At 44.9% G+C, this 21,537-nt stretch overlaps 1 protein-coding gene across 1 annotated transcript in view; it reads right to left on the bottom strand.

Annotated features, from left to right (window-relative positions):
* Positions 1 to 21,537, bottom strand: part of LOC117726650 (protein kinase C-binding protein NELL1-like) — a 183,911-nt gene that overhangs the window by 137,209 nt on the left and 25,165 nt on the right. The window contains exons 3-4 of the mRNA XM_034526897.1: positions 17,435 to 17,585; positions 8,789 to 8,959 (exon numbers count right to left, since the gene is read on the bottom strand). Of these exons, the coding sequence (XP_034382788.1) occupies positions 8,789 to 8,959; positions 17,435 to 17,585 (322 nt within the window). The remainder of the gene's footprint in view (positions 1 to 8,788; positions 8,960 to 17,434; positions 17,586 to 21,537) is intronic.

Genomic DNA, 21,537 nt, shown 5'->3' with positions numbered 1-21,537 from the left:
CCGACAGTCGAGACATTTTGGAAGACTTAATTGGGACATTATTCAACACAGCCGCCGTGAGACTGAAAAGAGGATGAAAGAGGCAAAAAGGGAGCGCTGAAATACTAAAGAGAGCTTCTTAACGCTATAACTGAAACAGAAAAGAAAATATACCCCCCCCCCCCCAACGCCCCCCTCCGAATGATTTATGGGCCAAATGAGATATGAATAATGTGGATCAGACGGCGTGAGTCGGGCCTCCGGTCACGTAAACGCCTCTTTACGGCCTCGTGCTGTTCAAGCATCTGCTCCTCTCGTTACGGCTGAACCGAGCGTCCGCCGGCCTCTCTCTCCGTCAGTCATTGCGCAACAGGCAGTTTCGAAAACAAGCGTTTTTTTTTTTGAGCTGCCAAAAGAAATATCGGTTGTGATTGGGCTCAAAATTCGACCGTTTTCGCCCCCAAATTGATGCGCGGTCTCTGGATATTTAGAGAGTCCTGTGTAATTGACAGCTCCTTCTATACGCAGACTTCAGACACTAATGGAGCCGTCAATAAATATGTGTCTTCAAAAGGCTTGACCTGGAATATAAACCATAAAACCATAAAAATGGTGTCAAATAAATCCCGTTTATAAATAATAATAAACCTCAAACAAATATATATTATGTAAATGAGGCACACATGTTATTCAGCTTATCCACTCGTCACACACGAATTAAATATTATAACCATAAAATAATGTTAATTTAACATTTTTTGTTTGTTTTAGAAGGAGCCAGACTGGAGGGCAAAACACCTTCCGTCGCCGACGCTTTCAATTATTATCAAAACCGCCAGTTAACGCTCAGTAAAATCACAGTTTACAGACCGACTTCCTCGTTTTAATTTAAAGTGACCTGCCGTACTTTTCCGTAGTCGTGACCACACAGTGGATCTGCGATTGGGGGATTATTAGCAACATTTGGCAACCCCGTATTAGCTGTAAATCTGGGTGAACTGTTGGCTTTCATTGTGTGTGTGCAGCGAAACAGAGCTCTTCCTCACTTCATGCCCTCTCTGTATTCCTTCTGTGATTCAGTAATTTTTTGTGTTTTATGCTTCCGGATATTTCTGACACGGGGAATGTGGCTGTGCACTAATCCGTTATGGAAGCACGACCTATTGATTGAGCTAAATGGCCCGGATGCCTTTTTTTTTTCTTTTTTTGTCCAGAGCCGTCTCCATGACAACTCAAAGAAAGACTTTGGATGAACCCCCTTTCCACGTTGCATGTCTTCTGGCCTTCCTCTGTCAGGCCAGTGGGCCACTGACGTCTACTTCATAGACTCCCTAAGTAGCACATTATATAGCTTGCTGAGCACAATTTAAAAAGCCTGAGGAGGTTTATTTAAATGACCCTTTGACCTTTTCCTGTAGCACTCCTCCCCATGGACAAAATATATATATATATATATATATATATATAGATATTTAAGACGCACTGCTATGCTAAGGCGCTGAGTAAAGCTATTTTTGTACTGTGGGGGCTTTTTTGGTAATTCTTAGTGGAAAAGGTATTCCTGTATGCAGTCCACTGAGGGAGAGAGAGACCAGAACGGGTGAACAGGGAGGGTTTGAGCGGATCTTGAGAGAGAGAGGGGGGCGGGGTGGGGTGTGTGTGTGTGTGTGTGTGTGTGTGTGTGTGTGTGTGTGTGTGTGTGTGTGTGTGTGTGTGGGGGGGGGGGGGGGGGGTCGCTTTTGTCTCCAGCCCATTTTCTTTGCTGCACCCCAGAGGAAAGAGCCGACGATTGGAAACCAGTTACGTTCAACTCAACCCCCCGCGCTTTGAAAGGTTGACTTTCATAACGACATCTGAAGATCACACGTGGCAGCAGAGCCCCGGCTAAACTGGATGCCGGAAAAAAAAGATGAAAAAATATATATATATAATATATAAAAAGCGACGAAGAAACAGAGCTGGAGGGGGGAACCCGAGCGGCGCCCGAGGGGCTTCAAAAAGGCCTCCTCCCAAAAGGGAAAACGCTAGTCTGCACACGGAATGACCTTCCTTCGTGTACAGGGGACAACGGCGTGGTTGAAGTGATGGCAGAGCCAATGTCATTACTGCGATTAGCTATTCAGGTCCAAACAAAAGCGCTGACTCGGGAGTGTGTGTGTGTGTGACGAGGGGAGTGTGTGTGTGGTGTGTGTGTGTGTGTGTGTGTGTGTGTGTCCTGGGTGTCTGCCACTAATTCAATTAGGAAAAAATGTGGCCATCGCAATTACATACTACAGTTAAAGCGTCCGACCTTGTCTCGACTCGACGGTGGCACTACTGTGGGTAATATCATGTGTGTGTGTGTGTGTGTGTGTGTGTGTGTGTGTGTGTGTGTGGGAGGGAGGGAAATGACCTACAGTAAGTAGTTCCAATGTGAAAAGCTACAGGACTGCAAAAGTCATAAATATTTGTAATCTATTATCGCACTTTATTTGTTTGCAAGTGTATTGTTTTGATTATATTTGTATTTTTATTCCATGTCTATGTTTATTGTTATGCACCTTTCCCTGAGTCAAACTCCTACGTGTAAGTGCAACGTAACTTATTATACGGCTGGTGAGTAAAAGAAACTAAGTCCCGTTAGCAGAGACGTGCAAATTAATTTCATTGTGTTACTTTGTGGTCATAAAAAAAATAAAGAAAATAAAAAGGAAAAAGTCCTTTACACAACGAGGCCGTGACGAGTAGCTTAAAGATCTGCAAGTTATTCTGTCCAGTTTCCTTTCAGAGAAATGCTCTGCAGCAGTTTTGGGCTTTTATTGTGAAGTGAGAACGCGAGGAGTGAATCTGGCGTCCCTTGCACAAGAAAACATTTTGTCGCTTTTTGCATTGTAATATTCAGAATATTTGTGAAAGTACTGGACAAAAAAAAAACCTGTTAAAAAACAAAATATTAATGTGCGAATAATTTGCATTTTAAATATATATATATATATATATATATATATATATATATAATATATATTATATATATATAACGCCACCTGGTGTGCGTTGTTTTTGTACAAATAAATCGTGATTTTTACTGGCAACTGATATTATTATATATATTATATTGTAACAATGGATCCCAATTCAGAGCCAGCTGTGGAAAATTTGTCGATTTCAATATTCCCGAAAGACAAATGGCGCTCCGTCAAGGCTCAAGTCTTTTCGTGGCTCACTGGCCGGGAGATATGTTTGAAAGTTAGCCACTAAAAGCAATAATTAAATACCTAATTTACTAATTAGATGATGTAGTTGGTTGACTTTCTTGAGCTTTTTTAAGCTTAAAGTACCTTCCTAACCCGACTTAATTAATACCACTGTCACCCTCAAGGTAAGATGGATCAATTAAATGTGAGGCCCATTATGTTATGCAGTGTTCATACATAAAACATCTCCTTCGACTGGCGACCTTTTCAAGGTGTTTCTCTACCGTCCACCCACGGAAATCAAAAGACTGCTGATTTAATAATGTTAAGGAACAATAACAGGGGCGCCGCCTCTGCTAGATGTATATAAATAAAAATTTGCGGACAGACATTTAGTTATTGCGACCGTGATCCGGATCATTAATTAGGGAGAATAGAGACGTGGTGCCTGTGAACAATGTGTCGCCGAGCTGATGAAGCAAACCTGCATTAATCAATGAGAAGAAGAGACATAATTACTCGACGGGGAGTATTACGAGACGATTATTAGATAAGACGAAGTCCAGGAGAGCAGGCGAGTCGCTGTCAAATTAGGAGACTGCGATTGGATGTTGCCAAAAGATGGAACGGCGAGGTCAGGCGCCGGCTCCTCTGTGAGCGAGCTCTGGACTCATTAGTGCAACGTTCACTTCCACACGGTGTTGATCAGGGCAGAAAACTGTAGAGGACGCTGCACTCAACACCTATCTTCATACAACACGATATCCTACAAAAAGTTACTCGCTTTTCAGTCAATTCAGTTTCACCGTCTTTTTCCGTCTTCTCAGGTTTAGGCAACAAAACTATTTGGTTCAGTTTAAGCGAGAAAACTACTTAAATTGTCCTTTTTTTTGGGGGGGGGGGGGGGGGGGGGGGGTTAAAAAAAACCAAGAAAGGGGAAAGGGTCAGAAAAAACATCCACGTTGACTTCTCGTGGAAGGCCGGTGTTTGTTGGAGCCATCCATCTCCCCTCCCGGTGTACGACTTAGTGGACGTTATACGTACGTCCACATTCAAGATCACCAGGATGACCCACGACTTCACCCTCGCCTACTTTAGGGGCGAGAGGGGGGGGGGGCTCACGTGACGGTGTGTGTGTGTGTGTGTGTGGCCTTCAAGCCGGTGTTTGCTCGTTCTTAGCCGACAAAATAAACGACGGTTCTTAGTTTTGAGCAAAAACTAATTAAAATTTTTCCGCCGACAGATCCCCTTAAATCCTTCGAACTGGACCTTTGAGCAAACATGCCTCGATCAGATTCTAGATTTTACGCGTGACGTTTATTTTATTATTCTAATTTAAAAGCTAGATTTTGGTCCCATTGTTAACATTTCCATAACGACACCCGCTGCAGACATGTCACACAAAACTGAACTCTTGAGGAGCACGGCCTCACGGGGGTTTCCTTCAGAGCGAGCTGCAGATTTGGGACACACAAAAGTGCAAAAGCATGTACGTGATGCAGTGGAGGCTCCAGAGGGTTTGGAGTAGTTTAGAGGACGGACTGGAGGCTTGTGTCGCGTGACTCCATCTACAAAATCTCTGCAAACTGAGGAGGTGAGATGATCATAACTGAGAGGAGCGACGGTCAAATCTATAATAAGACGTTTACCTGCAGTACATTGAACCCTTGAAACTCTGCAGTCCTGTAAAACAATGTTCTCAGTGACACCGCAACTATTATTTTCATCATGTCATAAACTTAGAACAATTATTGATCCTTAGAGGATAACTTAAAAGTTATTGCAGCAGCACACAGGCAGCAAGAGATAAATATTCTGCTAATAAAAGTCAAAATAATAAAAGACATATAAACTTAAATAAGATTATAATGAAAAATACCGAATAAAAAAAGTACACAGGAGCATATAGAGATACAAAAAAAGGATAAAGTGACAGTAGTTAGATGATACAAAGTCAAGTCATCATTCTGATTGTTGTTCAATTGTTTACACAAAACTTCTCTTTGCTAATTCATATTTTAAAATAACATCTGCCGTCATTAAATCCTGTGATCGCTATTATAATTTTTTAAATGAGCGTCAAGTTAATTTTGAGGTCAAGATCAAGAAGGAAACGATTCTAATGATTGGGATGTTGATTTATTGTATTATATGTCATTATCACTGCGACCCTGCACCTGAACCTTCAGCCTAGTGTAGATCAAAAAATGTCCCCTCCGCTTTGTTGCGGACTTCCTTTTCCTCTTTTACAAAAAAGCGTCCGTGTTCATTGACCGACTTGATTGGGTGCTCCCTCGCCCCCCCCCCCCCCCCCACGTCTTTACCTCTGGTGTTGTCCTCCGATCGATCGCAGACGGACGAGGTAAAAAAGGGGGGGAAAGATCCCTGTGAACTCTCGAGTTTGTGATCCACCTTGAGATTAAGACCAACCCCCCCCCCCACCCGAAGGTAAGAGTCCTTCATTGTGGCTCTTGTGGCGCTGTCGTAGAACTAAGTGGCCAGTTGGATTCAAAGCTGGCACCTTTGCCGGCTCTCATTACATCAAATCGGTGTGAGCGCTCCTCCAACAGTGAAATGGTTCACCGATAAAGCGAGAGGGCCGTCGAGGCCAAAAGAAAACACGGTAAAAGGCTCCGTGAAGATGTGAGGATGCGCCCTTTCACACTCACGGATATTTATTGAGCCTTGAGATCAATAAAAGTGCTGTTTGGGGCAAAAGAAATATCAAAATCACGGTAATGGAGCTGCCAATTCGCTTTGAGAAATCCACTTAAAGGAGTGAGATGATCAGGTCGGATAAAGATTTTTCTATTTCCTTTTTTTTTTTACAAAAGTTGCCATAAAAGCCAAATTGACCTGCTCGCTGTCAAAGTAGTTGCTGAAGATTGAAGGAAAAAAAAAAAAAAAAAAAACATTTTAAAATCAAAAATTTGTTGTGAGACGACTTCATCAGCATCACAATTATATGCAAATAATAGTAAACTAACTAATCTAAAATCCAGTCCTCATGCAAACTATACTCATCAGCGTATTCTTATAATTCTGGACATATTCTGTTTATCAGGCTTACAAAAAGGAACCGAGAACTCGTGATGTAAAAACATGCACGTATATTCTATTCGACTGAAACGTCTGAATCAAAATGAGTTTTTTTTTTACACATCCTGTAAATAATAAAACACCTGTGGCGGTAAAGGAGTTGAGCCAATGACGAAGAGGTCTTTGACCTTTCAGTGAAAAGCCAAATGTCATGTGGGAATAAATAAGCTGATTTTTTTTATTATTAATTATGTAATTAAGGGTCTGGATGTTCTGCTGCAGGTCCCTATTGTTTTGGTTTGATATGCTAATTTTTCTTTAATTCCTTCCTTCCCATGCATGGCAATAAAACCACACTTTTGCACATGGGTCATGTTAGCCGTGTTCCTAATTGTAGCTCAAAAATGCAATTTTTTTGCCAGTATTTTTTAATCACATTGCAATGGCAAGAGAGAGCCGTCAGAGCATGACTCGTGATCGTGCTGTTGTGGATTAGAGATGCGTAACTTCAAGGTTTAATAATGATTATGGTCCAAACAGTTCTGTTGTATTTCTGATTCGTCTCCTTTCTTTCTTCTTCTTCTTCTTCTTCTTCCTCCTCAAAATGCCAGGCCCTGACTCACTGCTGCGCCTATAATTTAAATTAGTTTTGCCCAAACAAACACAACGGTTTGATATACGACAGCTGGAGAGTTTCACCATGTGTTCATATATATATCGCCTGGTGGGTGTCACATCAGCCTAAAGTGCTGTGTTGTTTCTCGGATGACAGGTATCATGAGCTGTGATTGCTACTTTGAAGGCCATGTGGAAGCTGATTTGCCAGCAGGTGGTGTCAGCTGCTGCTGCTGCGGGGTCACGGTGAAATGCATTTGGGGAAGAAAAAAAAACAAAACATTAGAGATTAGAGCGGAGCGCCTGCTGCAGACGAGCCGGTTGACCTTTCTGCATCTCTGGTGGGGAGGCGCCTGGTAACCACGGTGACATTTGCATTCGCCCCGTCGTCGCACTTTGAGCTCGCTCCGCATGAACGTCTTTCTTCTTGCTGCCGGGTTGAGATCCAGTCCGGAAGGCTTTTCTCTGCGCGTTACACGTGACGACGCCCACTCGGGCTCCGTGTAGTTGTTCTCGAGTGAAACTTTTGAAGTTTGAATGTTTTAATCGTGTATAGATTCTCCCACAAAAATGACCCTTTTTGCGTATCGATTACTCACTTGGCGTTACCTTGAACGTTGTTTTTCTCGCACGCCTCCGCGGCGAAGGGCATTAAAAAAAAAACAAAGATGCGCCTCGATGATTTTTACATAAATGGGGGCCAATTAACAACAGCAGAGACGTACCGAACCATCTGTTCAACTCTCACTCGTCTTATGCGGTATGATCCAAGTCCAATTGATCCAGGCACGTGCTACGTACTTCCTGAACAAATGCATCTCGATATCAAAAAATCTGTCTCGATATCAATTCTCCGTTCGCCATGGAGACGTGCGAGGATAACAAAGTGTGTTCTCCAAGGTGAGTAATTGATATACAGATGGCCTCTTTGTGGGTGAAGTAGTCCTCAAAAAAGGAAGCCGCTCCCCCTCTTCAAACAGCTCAGTGTCAACCTTCACTTTGGCACCGCGGTGATGAACGCCACTCGTGCTGCGTTTACAGACAATCAGGCAGACGGCCGCCGGCCGACAGGCTGCAACTTCTTGACGGCGCGGGGCAGAAGCAAAGAAATTAAGTTACATAACGTTCAATTGGGAAGGCAATACCGTCTCCGTTATCATTATTATCCTCCTGCTCTACTATCCGCCGGATTTCACGTGAACGCAGCGCAGACCAGCCCAACCACGTCTCAATTAGCCGCCTCTCGCTCAAAAAGCAGTGTAAAGCGAGCAAAAAAGAAATAAAAAATGACCGTGATTTGATTACAATTTGAATCCAATTACGTTTTGATCTTTTCTCCCCCAATAACACTTTGATGCTCTCTTTCATCTTCACTGCAGCCACCGCGACGATAATTAAATCGACAAAAAACCACCGGCCTGATGGGAATAACGGGCGTCTGGGAAGAATCAATACTACGACGCAGCCCCCCCCCCCCCCTCCCTCCTCATGTGAATCATACAGCCTTTCATCAGCGCGAGGTAACGGAGCTCCGCCTCCACTCAGACGTAGACCCGCTGGTTCCACGTTGCGCGTCTGTCTTGCGACGGCAAAAAGCAAAAGAAAAAGGACAAGCGATGCCTTCCGCCGGCTCTCGGGAGGGAGTGTGAGGATCGAGAAGGATCGTCACAGCTGAAGTGGATGTTTATGGATCAGCTCTGACTGAGCGCTCCTCTCTCTCGAAAAAATAAAGGCCCTTCACCGCCCAATCGATGGGGCGATTATGTCATTGTTACCTTCCACTTGATTATAGAACAGTGGGATGGGAGCCGAGCACTAAAGATACAGCCTTTTCTTGCGAACCGCCGCGTGCGTTGATTTTGTCCCTCGGATGTCTCGTTTGACGGGCCGCCGTCGATAAACACAGACGGCTCATTAGATGCGTCACTTTGCAGCCACTTGTGACATAACGGGGTGTGTGTGTGTGTGTGTGTGTGTGTTACCTGTTACAGTCCACGTGCAGCAGGAGGTGGGTGGCGCTGATGGTGAGGGCGATCTTGTGCCACTGGCCGTCGGCGAGGCGGTAGGGGAAGGACTCGGAGCGCGGCTTGCCTTTGAAGCGGTAGTGGTAGCGGATCTCCTCCCTCACCCCGCTGCTCTCCAGCTCAAAGTAACTGCGGAAGAAGAGAGGAGGTCAGAGAGAGAGAGAGAGAGACACGGTTTCTGGTCCTGGGGGGTGGTGGAATATCTAGAAGATGATGTTTTACATCTTTTCACTGGCTCACACGGAGAAAAACAGGGCCAGGTTGTCTCTCTAAAGTATCCTGTTACGGATACTGAAACAATACCATAGAATTAACCTTTTCATCATAAAAAACAAACAAAAAAACAAGCAATCTGATAATGTCATCTGATAACTAGCATATTCTAGTATTTTCATTCATTTTACAGACTAAATAAAAAATTATTATTCCCCTATATGAAACATAAAAACTCTGCTGAAGACTTGATTATATGGTCGAGATCTTATTAGGCTCTTAGTGAAAAATGTATTTACAACATGAAAAAATGTCTGAAACCAGTCAAACGGTGTTTGTGAGCCAGTCGGGTTAATATCAATCCTCTTTGAAATCAATTTGGATCAGAAACACAACAGAACCCAGAGAGACGAAAAAAGAAAAGCATCTCAAAGTGGAAATACTTCGTCCTCCGAGGGGGAACCACGTCGAGTAAAAGAAGACGTTGAATCTGCCAATTAGAAGTCGAACGCGTTGAAGTGGAACACGCGGTTTGCTCCGGAGAAGAGATTCAGCAGGTCGTTCAGGATTACAAACATTTAAATCCACAAAAGTGGGCAAATTGTCCCAATGGATTGGATAAAACATGCAAATCTAATATAAATCAGAGCCTTACGGACAATATCAAACTCAAAAATTGTCCTGACCCCTTGAAATCATGTGTGGACGTGAGCTGGTGTTCTGTCAAACAGCTCCTGGAGGTGAAAAGATGTCCGACAGCTTGTCGAAAAACACCAAAAAGGAAAGAAAAATAAAAGATTTTTCTATCTGAGCTTCACGGAGTGGGCTGGTACTCACCGGTCCCAACACTTCTAAACGTTACTCTCTGGCACTTCTGACAAACGCTGCTGGTACTCTTTATTTTTTTAGACCCTCTCGGGTCCAGATCTCTAGCCGCTATTCAAACGCCGTATGAACAAAAAAACAAAAACAATGTGGAGAACATATAAATATCTCAAGAGGGGATTACATGCTTAGATATAGGTAAATAATACGATAATAATCAAACTATAGAAAATGTTGTCTTTTTTGGAGTTATCTACTAGTAATAATAATGGTCCAAAGCGATGTGGATTTGCATCGTCAAAACCCTTAAAGTCGTCCCCCCCCCCCCCCCCCCCCCCCCCCCCCCCCCAAAAAAAAAAGAATTGGCAGTACTGGTATTCATACACTTCAAGCACTGGTTTCCCTTCCTGCCCATCAGTTGGTGGTGCTCGTCTCCACGTGCACTCTCTCACTCTCTCACTCTCTCACTCTGGCTTCATCAGCCACGCTGAATTAAGAGCCAGCCAGCCAGAGGCAGCCCGAGAGTCGCAGGCAGCCAGTCATGACCTTTCAGCTTCCCCCCCACGGCTGAAAATTACCCCCCCCCCCCACACACACACACACACACACACACTAAGTATACTGCATGTGACACAGCTTCCCCTCGATCCATAATTCGGACCGAGCCAGAACCTCGCCTATTCCAATAGATTTAGACACGCACCAGGCTACGCACACATACACACGGGGATCAAGCCCATCCAATACCAAAGCTCAACAGCTCTCATGCATATTTATCACACACACACACACACACACACACACACACACACACACACACACACACACACACACACACACACACACACACACACACACACACACACACACAGATATAAAGTTCACGGCGAGCAGGTACACATGAGAATCGATGGCCTTCGCCTGGCAGCTCGACGTGACGATGAATCTCCTTCCTGGGTTTGGAGGCTTCAAGCCGTCTTGGCGACGTTGTCATCGCGGAGATCTCGTGAACGCGAGTCCGATGAGGAAACACGCAGACCAACATTCAGACAACGTGGTTGTAAACAAGCCAAAACAACAGATTATCTAAACCCCTTAATTAAAACCAAGCGTTGCTTTTAATCCCTCACTTAACTACGGCAAGCACGGTAGTTCAAAGTCTCTCTCTCTCATATACATAGCTACACACACGGTATATTTCACATTTTACAAGTGTGTGTGTGTGGGGGGGGGGGGGGTTCAGATAACCGAGTTCAAACCTTTCCACGGAGCTAATGGCGTCCCATCAGCCCCCCACGCAGAAGTGCTGTGTTATTACTAAAAACAATTATCACACAGCAGATTAACCAGCAACACAGGGGAAGTGTTTCTCTACAACCTCAAATTGCATTTTTGCATCGGCTGCTCACTTACTCACACTCGTATGCGGGTATGAGAGAGAGAGAGAGAGAGAGAGAGAGAGAGAGAGAGAGAGAGAGAGAGAGAGAGAGAGAGAGAGAGAGAGAGAGACATTAGATGAATACATCACTCCGGCTGCACAGGCGCGACAGCCCGTCTGAACCGTGCTGCAGGAGACGGGAGACGCTCGCACTCGTCGTCTGGAGAGGAGTCATTTGCATCGAAGCGAAGGAGTAAAGTGAACGCGGGGAGCTCTCCAGCTTCGCCTCCTCCATTGATGGGGGTGGGAGGGAGGGGGGGGGGGGGGGCCCTCCTCCTCGGGGGCTTTTCGAGCGAGAGGCCTGGAATCACCGGACGAGCAGAAACCACCGTCATCTTGATTTGACTATATATAATAATCATCAAAAGGCATTAAGTCCACTTCACAGCGAAGCGTTTACTTTATGAAGCATTTAGTGGTAGCTATTGTAACACCACCCCCCCCCCCCTCCCGTGATGGCGTATTTAATGAAGGGGAATAATCTATTGGCAGGCAGTCCATTTGTAACTAATTGTGTGGCCTGACAGTCAATAATAAATATGACATATCTGTTTTCTCTGCGGAAAACAACATCAATGAGCCTCATCACCATATTAAAAGACTTTCTTCTCACTGCTCATCCTTTCAAAGCTATTTTTTTTTTACTAATGGCCATCGCGTGGATCTAACAGACCCCCTAAATGTCAGCTTCCATGGCTTTCACAGAAAAAAAACAAAATAATAATGTTTGCATATCAAAAGAAAACAGAACTCCACAGTGGTGTAATATGACTGTTTAGTATCCGTGAAGCAGGGTACGAAGCAGGTAACGTGACTAACACTCATAATTAAAACATTAATAAACGTCTATCCTTTTAGCTGATCCTTAAATAATAAGGTTTACCTGAGAACAAGCATGGGATAAAAAAAGAAGAAGGAGTTTGCTCTTGACCTTTCGTTTTAAAAAAGGAATGAGATCAATGTTAAAGGGTAACTGCAGTGTTTTTCACCCCTATTCTCCATGTTTTGACGGGGGTCAACAATTTTGAAAATCGGTCCAGTATTAATTGAAAAACGCTGCAGACGGGCACGCAATGTAATCACTCGGGTCAATGTACGTCCACCAAGTGCTTGTTTTTCCTCCAGACTCCAATAATACAAGCACTGACAGCCCCCCCCCCGCCCCCCCGAGCTCACAGTATTATAAATGTGCCGATAGACGAGAGTTACGGCGATTCAGACTGCTGAGCGACAAATAAACCGGCCCGGTGTCGGGGTCGCAGGCTGCGGTTCTCCCGATACGGTTGACTTGTGTGGGACTCCCGGTCTTCATCAAAAAAAAAAAGAAACACCACCGCCGTCATCTGTGAGAGAAATGTTGTGGGGAAATTAATGGCTGCCCCCAAGAGTGATAGGTGTAGCTGTATATCACCCGGCCCTTTTTTCTTCACCTCGCCGTGTCATGCTGCTTTTTAGTTTTTAGTTGGTTTTTTTTTTTTTTTTACACACGGACGGCTGACAGACAATTATCTGCTCAACAGGGAGGTCAACACTCGGGAGTCTGTGGAATGGGAGGAGAAGGTAATACTACGAGTGAGAGGGGTGGGGAGAGGGGGGGTGTGGGGGGGGGGGGGGGGGAGAGGGCACGTTAGTTACAGATGCTGTGTGTATTTTTATTAGATGCTTTTAAACCAGGACTGCAAAAAACTACAAAAATGATAACATTTTATTGGCCATTTTACATTATTTACTGGTCCAACTTATGACTAATAATACTAATAATACTAATAATCTTTCCTGAACTCACGAAAGGAAGCGCAAAAAACGTGACTTTCTTATATGCGTTTGTTTAAGTGTTGATTTTGGACCCAAAATAAAAATCAATACGGGTTGTTTTTGTGCTCATGTTCAATTAACTGTTCATGTAGAAAAAAAAAAATACCTCTACATTGGGGAGAATATCCCCAAAACTTTTCCCAACAACGCCGAATTGAACAAGAAGAGAAGAAGAAGCCCGTCGGTGCTCGTGAGCCGAGGACGACAACAGACCCGCAGAGTGACGGAGGCCAGGCGGATGAATGGAGCAGCATCTTCCAGGTTTAAGTGTTGGGGTGTGAAGGCTTTTGAGTTTGTTCATCACACAGCTACTGCCACTCGCTGACAACGAGAGCGTTACTGGGACCCAGGACAAAAAACTGCTGGGTAGGCATAAAGATGTTTCTTTTTGTTCTATTCAGCCTCGTGGAGCATCAATAAAACATTTTTTTTAAAAGAAACCTCCTCTCCCGTTCCCCAAGTGCCGGGCACGAGCAGAAGAAAGAAAAGTTCCTTCTGCTTTTGCAGCGAGGTACCCAGAAAATGCTTTCATTCTAGTTTTTTTTGTCCTTTCTCACTTTGAGGATGAGGAGATGGCGGAGGATGAGGCGGATATTATCATATTGGGAAAGCAGAGCTTGGCAGAGGAGGTGGGAGGAGGAGGAGGAGGAGAAGAAGAAGACGGTTTTGATTGCGCCTGAGAGAAAGACGAAGAAAGTTAAAAAAGGGACAGAAGGGGGAATGTGCGATTGGATTTGTGGCGCAGTGGTGGAGCGAGCTGTCCGTTAGCCGGCTGAATGGGAGGCCTGTGGGGTAATGGGAAAGAATGGGCATTTGGCCGAGAGCTCTAATAGGGCCTTCAGAGCGGATTCAGGGGTTCAGAACAAATCCTCGGTCACAATGGGGGCCGCAGGTCTGCCCCCCCCCCCGAGCCAGTCAAGACTCCATCTCGGCAAATTTAATTACACGTCGCAGTGTTTGGGAGTCTGACTCGTCTCAAAGAATAACTTCAGCCTGCTGCGCCTTGGACAGAGTCGCATCCCCAATATCTGCTTAATCAAAAAAGTGTACAATATTTGAAGGAAAAAGGAGGATAAAAAAAATGGATGGATGGGTCAACAATCCAGACTTTGACTCTACGCATCTCGTTGCCCCGTAGCAAAAAGTAATCTGGTTTTCTTTTAAGCGAACTAAAGCCTTGGATCAGAATGCGCTCATATCGATATTGATATTCGGGAAGCCAATGAAAACGTCATAAATTGTGTTGCTTATTGCTCAAAAACTTGGGCGACTAAAAACAATGCGTGTGTGTGTGTGTGTGTGTGTGTGTGTGGCTACAAACCACGAAGGCTGGTGTGATAATTCGATACGATAATGCATCGTCCTTCAATGGAATCATATCGTGACGAAAAGAAGAAAAAAAACGCATCAAGATGTATCGAAACGCAATTACGTCGTCTAAATTTGATAAGACCCAGCACAAACTAATTATAATGTATTAACATTTCTTCTTCCGGCAATACCCCAGCGTAGTTAAATCAAGACTATTGTCTAAATCGAATCACTCTTATGTGTGTGCATGCATGTAAACACATCAGTTAATAGCTAGGAGGGGGAAAAAAAAATTTAAGATGTTCTCCCCGTAATTTCACTTGAAGCTGATGATGTTTATTTTCTACTTAGGTTCTTAATGAGAAAAGAAATACTCCGTACTTTGCATTTGTCAAGTATTTAAGCTATCTGTTAAACAGGATATATTGTGATGTGTATTGTTATCAAGATACGAGATTAACAATATCGGGAGAGAAGATTTAAGCCTTATGGCAAACACACCACGTAACCATAAATCCTTTAAGCAGGATATGTGGGATATGTAACCACTTACATATCCCATAGTTGTACTTGCCATCTTCCCACGTGTTGTAGTTTTTACTAGAATACAGCCAGTAGGACACTTTTAGCTCCCCAGCAATCTCCCTCTAGCCAGCCGGTAGTGAAATGAGATTTCTCTTAATTTCAACTTGATAAAGTAGAAATTTCCCACTGCGGGAAATTTAAAAATGAGCGAAAAAGGAATGAATATAAAAAAAAAAAACGTCCAACAGAAGTTTAGTTGTTTAGGACAATCCACCTCATTAAAAATAAAAAATAAATAAATCTAATTTGATTTCATGGCCGACGCTCGTCGTGATTGGACACGCTACACACAGCATCCCAAATTCACTCGACCTCTATTTGTTTTAATATGTTAAGGTCCATCAACAAGCCTACAAGGCTCCTTTCTGGAGGAAAGCTACTAACCAGAGAGGGGGGGGGGGGGGGCTGTGTCTGGTTTGTGCAAGTTTGGTTTCTATGGTAACTCTTGCAATATTCCATATGCACAATATTCCTCATTGTGCCTATTAGTCGGGTTCTAAAGATGCACTGGTATCTTAGATTATTAATTTGCATGCGAAAAAAAAGAGATTACATTCCCATGAATCTGTAAAAAGTTCAAACTGTGCTTATGCCAAGAAGAAAAAAATATGTCTTGTAATTTGGGGGGGGGGAAACAGATCCTAACAACAGCCCTCTGAACGTTATAAATATCCCGGCTTCAGGAGTACAGTGTGAGTGTGTTTGTGGCCGCGATGCAACATTTGCTTAGCACTCCTTTGAGCCATTATGCTACACGGTGCATGTCATCGTGCCTCCAGGAGGAGGGCAGCACAGTTCGCTGTGGTTTGGCCAGTCCGCTGTGAGGAGGCAATTATGTGTGCAGGTAATATGAGAGCCTGACACAGAGAGAGAGAGAGAGAGAGAGAGATACAGAGAGAGAGGGAGGGAGAGAGAGAGAAAGGCAATTCTCAGGGTCACCTTAAAAGCACAGCAGGGACCAACACATATCTCTTCAGGAGTGGATCATACAGCAGGGGCTTGAACAAAAGAGAACGAGTGCGCATGCACACGGGTGGAGAACGATTCTTTGCTTACATAAAAGTGTCCGACAGCACAAAAGGAACGAAAGAAATACTCCAAACGTCCTGCATTGAGCGTCTCCCTGAAGTAAAAGCATGCGTGTACTGAGAAGCATTACGACTTGAATGACGCCGAACAGTCGGCGTCGTCGTTGTTGTTGTTGTTATGCATGTTGCCATTTCAAAGGATTTGATTTAACTCCCTCTTGTAACCGCGCACCGCTCAAAAATTCTGTTTAACTGAGGAATACTCGCAAAAAATCTAAAGAAGCTCTGACTTGTGTTTCAATGGGACTTTAATTTAAACACAACAAAGCCTTCGTCTGTGAATCAAAACCTGCAGCTATTGTTCACTGCAGGCCAACCAGATGCGTCTGTTTAAGACTTTTTTCAGCGCTTTCCAACTGTTTATGTACAAGCAATGTATACTCAGGAGCCCTGATCATAACCAAAGATAGAATCCAGTGTTTCACAAGAAAATAAGCTAAAAAGTAGAGAAACTATGGCGACAGAGAGGTTTTAATGCATCCCTTTAATGATACGATAACCCATCAGATTAAACCCTTGGTGGGGTCCTGAACCCCAGGACCAGCTTTTCCTCTCACAACTCTCTCCACATCCCTGCCGTTGTGTACGATTCCGCCTTTTTTTCCCTCGACTCCCAGCAAAACGCGTGTGCACGCTCCCCAGAATGCTCAGTGGAGGCTTTTACCGTCAAGAGGAGGGGAAAAAAATAAATTAAAAAAATCAATGTTGCCTGCCCTTCTAAAACAATTAATAGTTGTAGTGTTTCTCAGAGGTGCCGGGGGGGTGGAGGGGGGGAGCTGCTGCCACTCGCCGATGTCCCGCGGCCATCGCATTCTGCAGCAAAAATCCAGCCCATCGCAACAAATTCAATAAGGGAAAACCGCCCAGGAGAGATAAACCAATGTCTCAGAAGAGAGAGAGAAAAATAAATAAAAAGGACGCGTGCCTATTCCTGTGCTGCTCAGTTACGAGGCCATACGTTCTAGTTGTCTGCGTACGCAGCGTTTCCACGGCGTTATCGGCGTGCCTGGTGTTGCTCGCACTCATCTCACAGACACAATACATGCAGCAAGGTTATCTTCCTGCCCCGAGCACACAGGAGGATGCGGCGCATTATTCCACCCGTAGACTCGCCCTCCCACCGCACGCCGACTCCAACCAGTAATCTCACACTGATCTTTACTCTACTACACCTCATCAACAGCCATCTGCAAACAGCCACGAAGTGAATTTAATTTAAAATGTGAGGGGGGAGGAGGAGGGGGGGGGTTGGGAAAACCCCCGTGGAAGTAGAGCCGTACGGAGAAGGAGCCGCGGGGCCCAAAATGAAGAGGATTACAGACGGATTACCTGTGTTCTGACTCGTGGATGGAGAATATGACTCCCGACGTGGAGGACTTCTGCTGGATGGAGGCCAAGAAAGTAAACTCGCTTCTCCTCCTGAACAGCTGCACCACTTTCTCTGTGATGTGTGCCGGGGCGTGAACGGCTCTCCCGACATCTGAAGGAATAAAGTAAAAATGAGGGAAATCATGAGCTTTGTGTAAACACCCTTTTTTATTTATTTTTTTTTATTTTTTTTGCACAGGCGATGGATGTGCTGCCGTGTGCGCGACCTGCCAACAGTGGGAGCAACGCATAAAGCCATTTAAAATCACACACGGTGGAACATTTTCACACTTTGAAAAGTAGATTTCATCAACAGCTCTGGCGGTCAGGCAGTTTTGGGGGAAAAAAAAGTCTTTGTTAGATGCCAACTCGCAAACTGGTGCATGCAAAATGAATACCTGGGCAGTAAACTTTGGGAAATCCATCGACTCGTGGGCGGACTTTTTGCCCACAGTTTTGTAGTTTGATTTTAAAGTGTAACACCAGACAGAAAAGTATCGTCGACGATGTAGCGCCGTCGATAGGTCAACGTTTTTTTTATTTGTAATTCACGAGCGAACCGCCTGCAACACTGTGACATCACCATGAAGAAAAAAAAATCGTGCTCGACTCAGAAGGATGACGTCATCAACGGACTCGTCTCTTTTCGCTTGGCGCATTGGCCACAAAATAAATAAAAAAACTTTTCATTGCATCAAAGATGTGTGCACACTTTATTAGTTGAACATACGTTGCACGAAGCCTCTCGTTTCATGCGATAGTGAACCTCTTTTTCCAGTCCAAGATGGTCACAATTAAAAAAACGTGTCTGACCCTTCAGAACTGAGGACTAATCTGAACACCAGGCTGTGGATCCACAGACAGACAGACAGACAGACAGACAGACAGACAGACAGACAGACAGACAGACAGACAGGCAGAGGCCCGCCTGCCTTCACACTCAGCCTCCCTGCTGTCGGAGCCTAATGGACAGAGCACCTCTCCCTCCGGTTCTCCGACGTGCGGTATTCCATGAGCAGAGTGTGCGATTAGTTCGCAGCTTCAAATCTGCAAAGACACACCATTTCCAAGATGTGACGATATCGTCACAATTCAAGTTTTCCCTTGTGTTGCGCTTCAAGGTCAACGCGTTGACATCGTTTTCCAGATCACTTCAATCCCATTCAAACTGCAGCCCGTCTCTCCTCGTGCGATGCACTCGATGTCTTCGCCGCTGTGATCGATGCAGAGAATTGCTCGAAAAACGGGCTCGAACAAACAAAAGCAGCACGTGAGCTTTGCTACAACAAGGGAACGGGGAGTTGAACTGTATTTTATCTGCACGACTCATTCCCCTTCAAGGTAAATAAGCGGCTGGACGATCAAACGGATCAACTGGCTCAGATGCAGACAGAACCAATTAATAGTGCTTTACATGGCATCATACCACACCAAGACCTGGACAACGTTAAAGAACTGAAATAACTTGGTCACAGTTAGGGAAAGCGGTCATGTTTATGATGGGATCTCCAAAACCAGTGTCTTTCTTTAAAGCAAATGGCACAACGCTGTGCATTTCGAGTTGTCAACAGTCTCTTCGGATGAATTCTTTGGGAGCAGGCCAACAAAAAAAAAAAGAAGCAATTCCACAATCCCAGATAATGTGTGCATGCGAGTTAACCAGCTAAAGTGAAACGCTAAGAAAATCAGAATATTAAAATAACAGATAAATGCCTCAAATGATATACGTCCAAAGAGAAACTAAGCAAACAGTAATCACGGAGTTAAAGCACATTTATTGTTTTGCTTTTGTTTATAAATGTGGTACCACTGCTATTAGTATCGACTATTCTATGTAGTAAAGTGGAGCATCATCAACATCATCATCATATCACAGCCAAAATGCATTGCTTAGTTCTTTATAATCCTCAAATACTTGACTTTGAATATGTCGTATTTTGTAATGCAAACATAATCCGGGTTTAAGTGCAGTCTGTTTACATGCAGACGTCTGTAACGAGGACGAGACCAAAGGCTGCCAGATGCTGTTTGACAAAGGGCTTGTACACACACACACACACACAATTTGCATCACTAAATATAACGCGCACACACGCACGGCCGAGATGATAGCGCACCAAAGCGCGAGTTGTTTACAAATTGTGCTGCACCTAAAGCGGAATTAGCGAACGGAAACCGAATTGTATATATAAAAAAAAAAGAAAAAAGCCCCACACTGTCCACACGCCCCCCCCCCCCCCCGACAGCCCCCTAATAATGATGAATGGGGGAGCAGAACTAAAAGCCGTGCACCCCAACAGCCCCCCGCCGAACAGCAGTCTGCAGGCTTGTTGACACAAACAGACCTATTTACAGTGACAGGAGGAAAGCAGGTAGAGCAGGAAGGTTCGTCTCCCGGGCAGACGAGATGAGGATCAGCGTAGCAGGCAGCTGTCAGAACCCCTCCCCTCTCCATTTTTGTTACAGCTCATCACTTTAATCAGGACCCCGGTGGGTCCCCCCTCCCCCCCCCCCCCCCCCCCCCCCCCCCCCCCCCCCGACTCGGCTGAATCATACAGATGGCCTCTCTCTAACTGGCAGCGAGGAAGAGGAGAGCTCAGCCGCGGCCCGTCGGGTCTGTGAGGGCTTCGGTCTGGCCCGATATGGACGACGTGTGTCACAGCCAGCGAAGAGCGTCTACAGTCACGTTGTCCTGCCAAGGACTCAAACTAAATCAGGGCAGAGTTTGTCTGGCAGGCCGACAACTGGCAAAAAAACAAAAACAAAAATAAAGTCTGGGAAGCCTTTTCAGGAACATCACTGTGCATCACCTCCTGCTGGTTTGTAGGTGCACGTCACGTGCGCAGTACTTTAATTGGTATTGACCGCGATAATAGCTGGCCGCGTGATATGACACCAGTAGGATTTTGTGTATGAGGATGTGTGCTACGTGTCTCTTTACGTCACGCGATGCTATGCAATGAGGTCAATGGAGGGGTGTTTTTTTTTAGCAGAGAAAGAGAGAGGAAGTGGTCGAGGAAAGGAGACGCGAGGCAGCAGCAGAGTGCAGCTCGCCCCAGTGACTATATGTCACACTGCAAACCCGCCGCGTATCGTTTCACGCGTTACGGGCGACGGGAAGAAAGTATTTGTAAGACGGGTCAACGTGTCACGGGGCGGCGGGCTTCTCTCTGGCTGCCCAATTCTACGAAGAATCGGAAAAAAAACGCGGCCTTCCGTATCGCTGCTGCATGTCGGCTCGCTTGCAGGACTCGTTTCTACAGTGTTCTGGTGGGTTGTTTTTCCCTTTCAGTGAAGGTTTTAATAAAGCGGCACATGGCCACGCTCAGTTTCTTTCACTCCATAGCCCTTAAAGCAGGGTCAAAATAATTAGGGCTGATTTTGGCAGATTTATCCGGCAATTCCCATAGTCCAAGATTATGCCTACAACAAATCCAAAACAGAAAGACACAATTCTATTTATATAAAGCAGCGAATCCTAGGGGGTGGGGGCTCAGTTTCCTAAATAACCTCTTAATCAGTGGATTTTTTTTTTAGTACACAGGCTCACCATAATCTGGATAGAAAAAAAAACGAATGTCGGGGACGTGCCTGTTTAGCAGATACACAAACACGCTCGCTATCTGGACTCGGGCGCCAGATCAAAGAGGCCGTCTCTGTTGGACAGCGGTCACATTGTTGCGGTTCCCCCGCAGCAACACATTCCGCCTCACTGGCAGCGGCTCAGAGGCCGCCGGGTGTCAGCGAGGAACAAACTTAGGTACAAGAAGCAACACATCAAAGTTTTCTGGCATCGGTTGCAGGCAATTAAGGAAGCCCACAATGACGGACCGATAACAAGATAAAAGCTTCTTTTTTTCTTTTTTGCCGGCCCTCGAGCTCCAGCGAATCCTTTGGCAGAGGAAATGCTGCCGACAGATCATCAACCCACGGACAGATTTTTCCCCCTTTAGCTCATCTTCATCTTAATGATAATGATGGAGGTGTGCCCTAATATCTTGAGGCGAGCACCTACAGTGTGGCCCTAGTTTTAATCGAATAATCATGCATAATGGTACCTTTTA

Source organism: Cyclopterus lumpus, chromosome 3 (assembly GCF_009769545.1).
Source record: "Cyclopterus lumpus isolate fCycLum1 chromosome 3, fCycLum1.pri, whole genome shotgun sequence".
Classification (NCBI taxonomy): Eukaryota; Metazoa; Chordata; class Actinopteri; order Perciformes; family Cyclopteridae; genus Cyclopterus; species Cyclopterus lumpus.
Note: the sequence above shows the minus strand (reverse complement) of the source record. Positions and strands in the feature narration are given on the sequence as shown.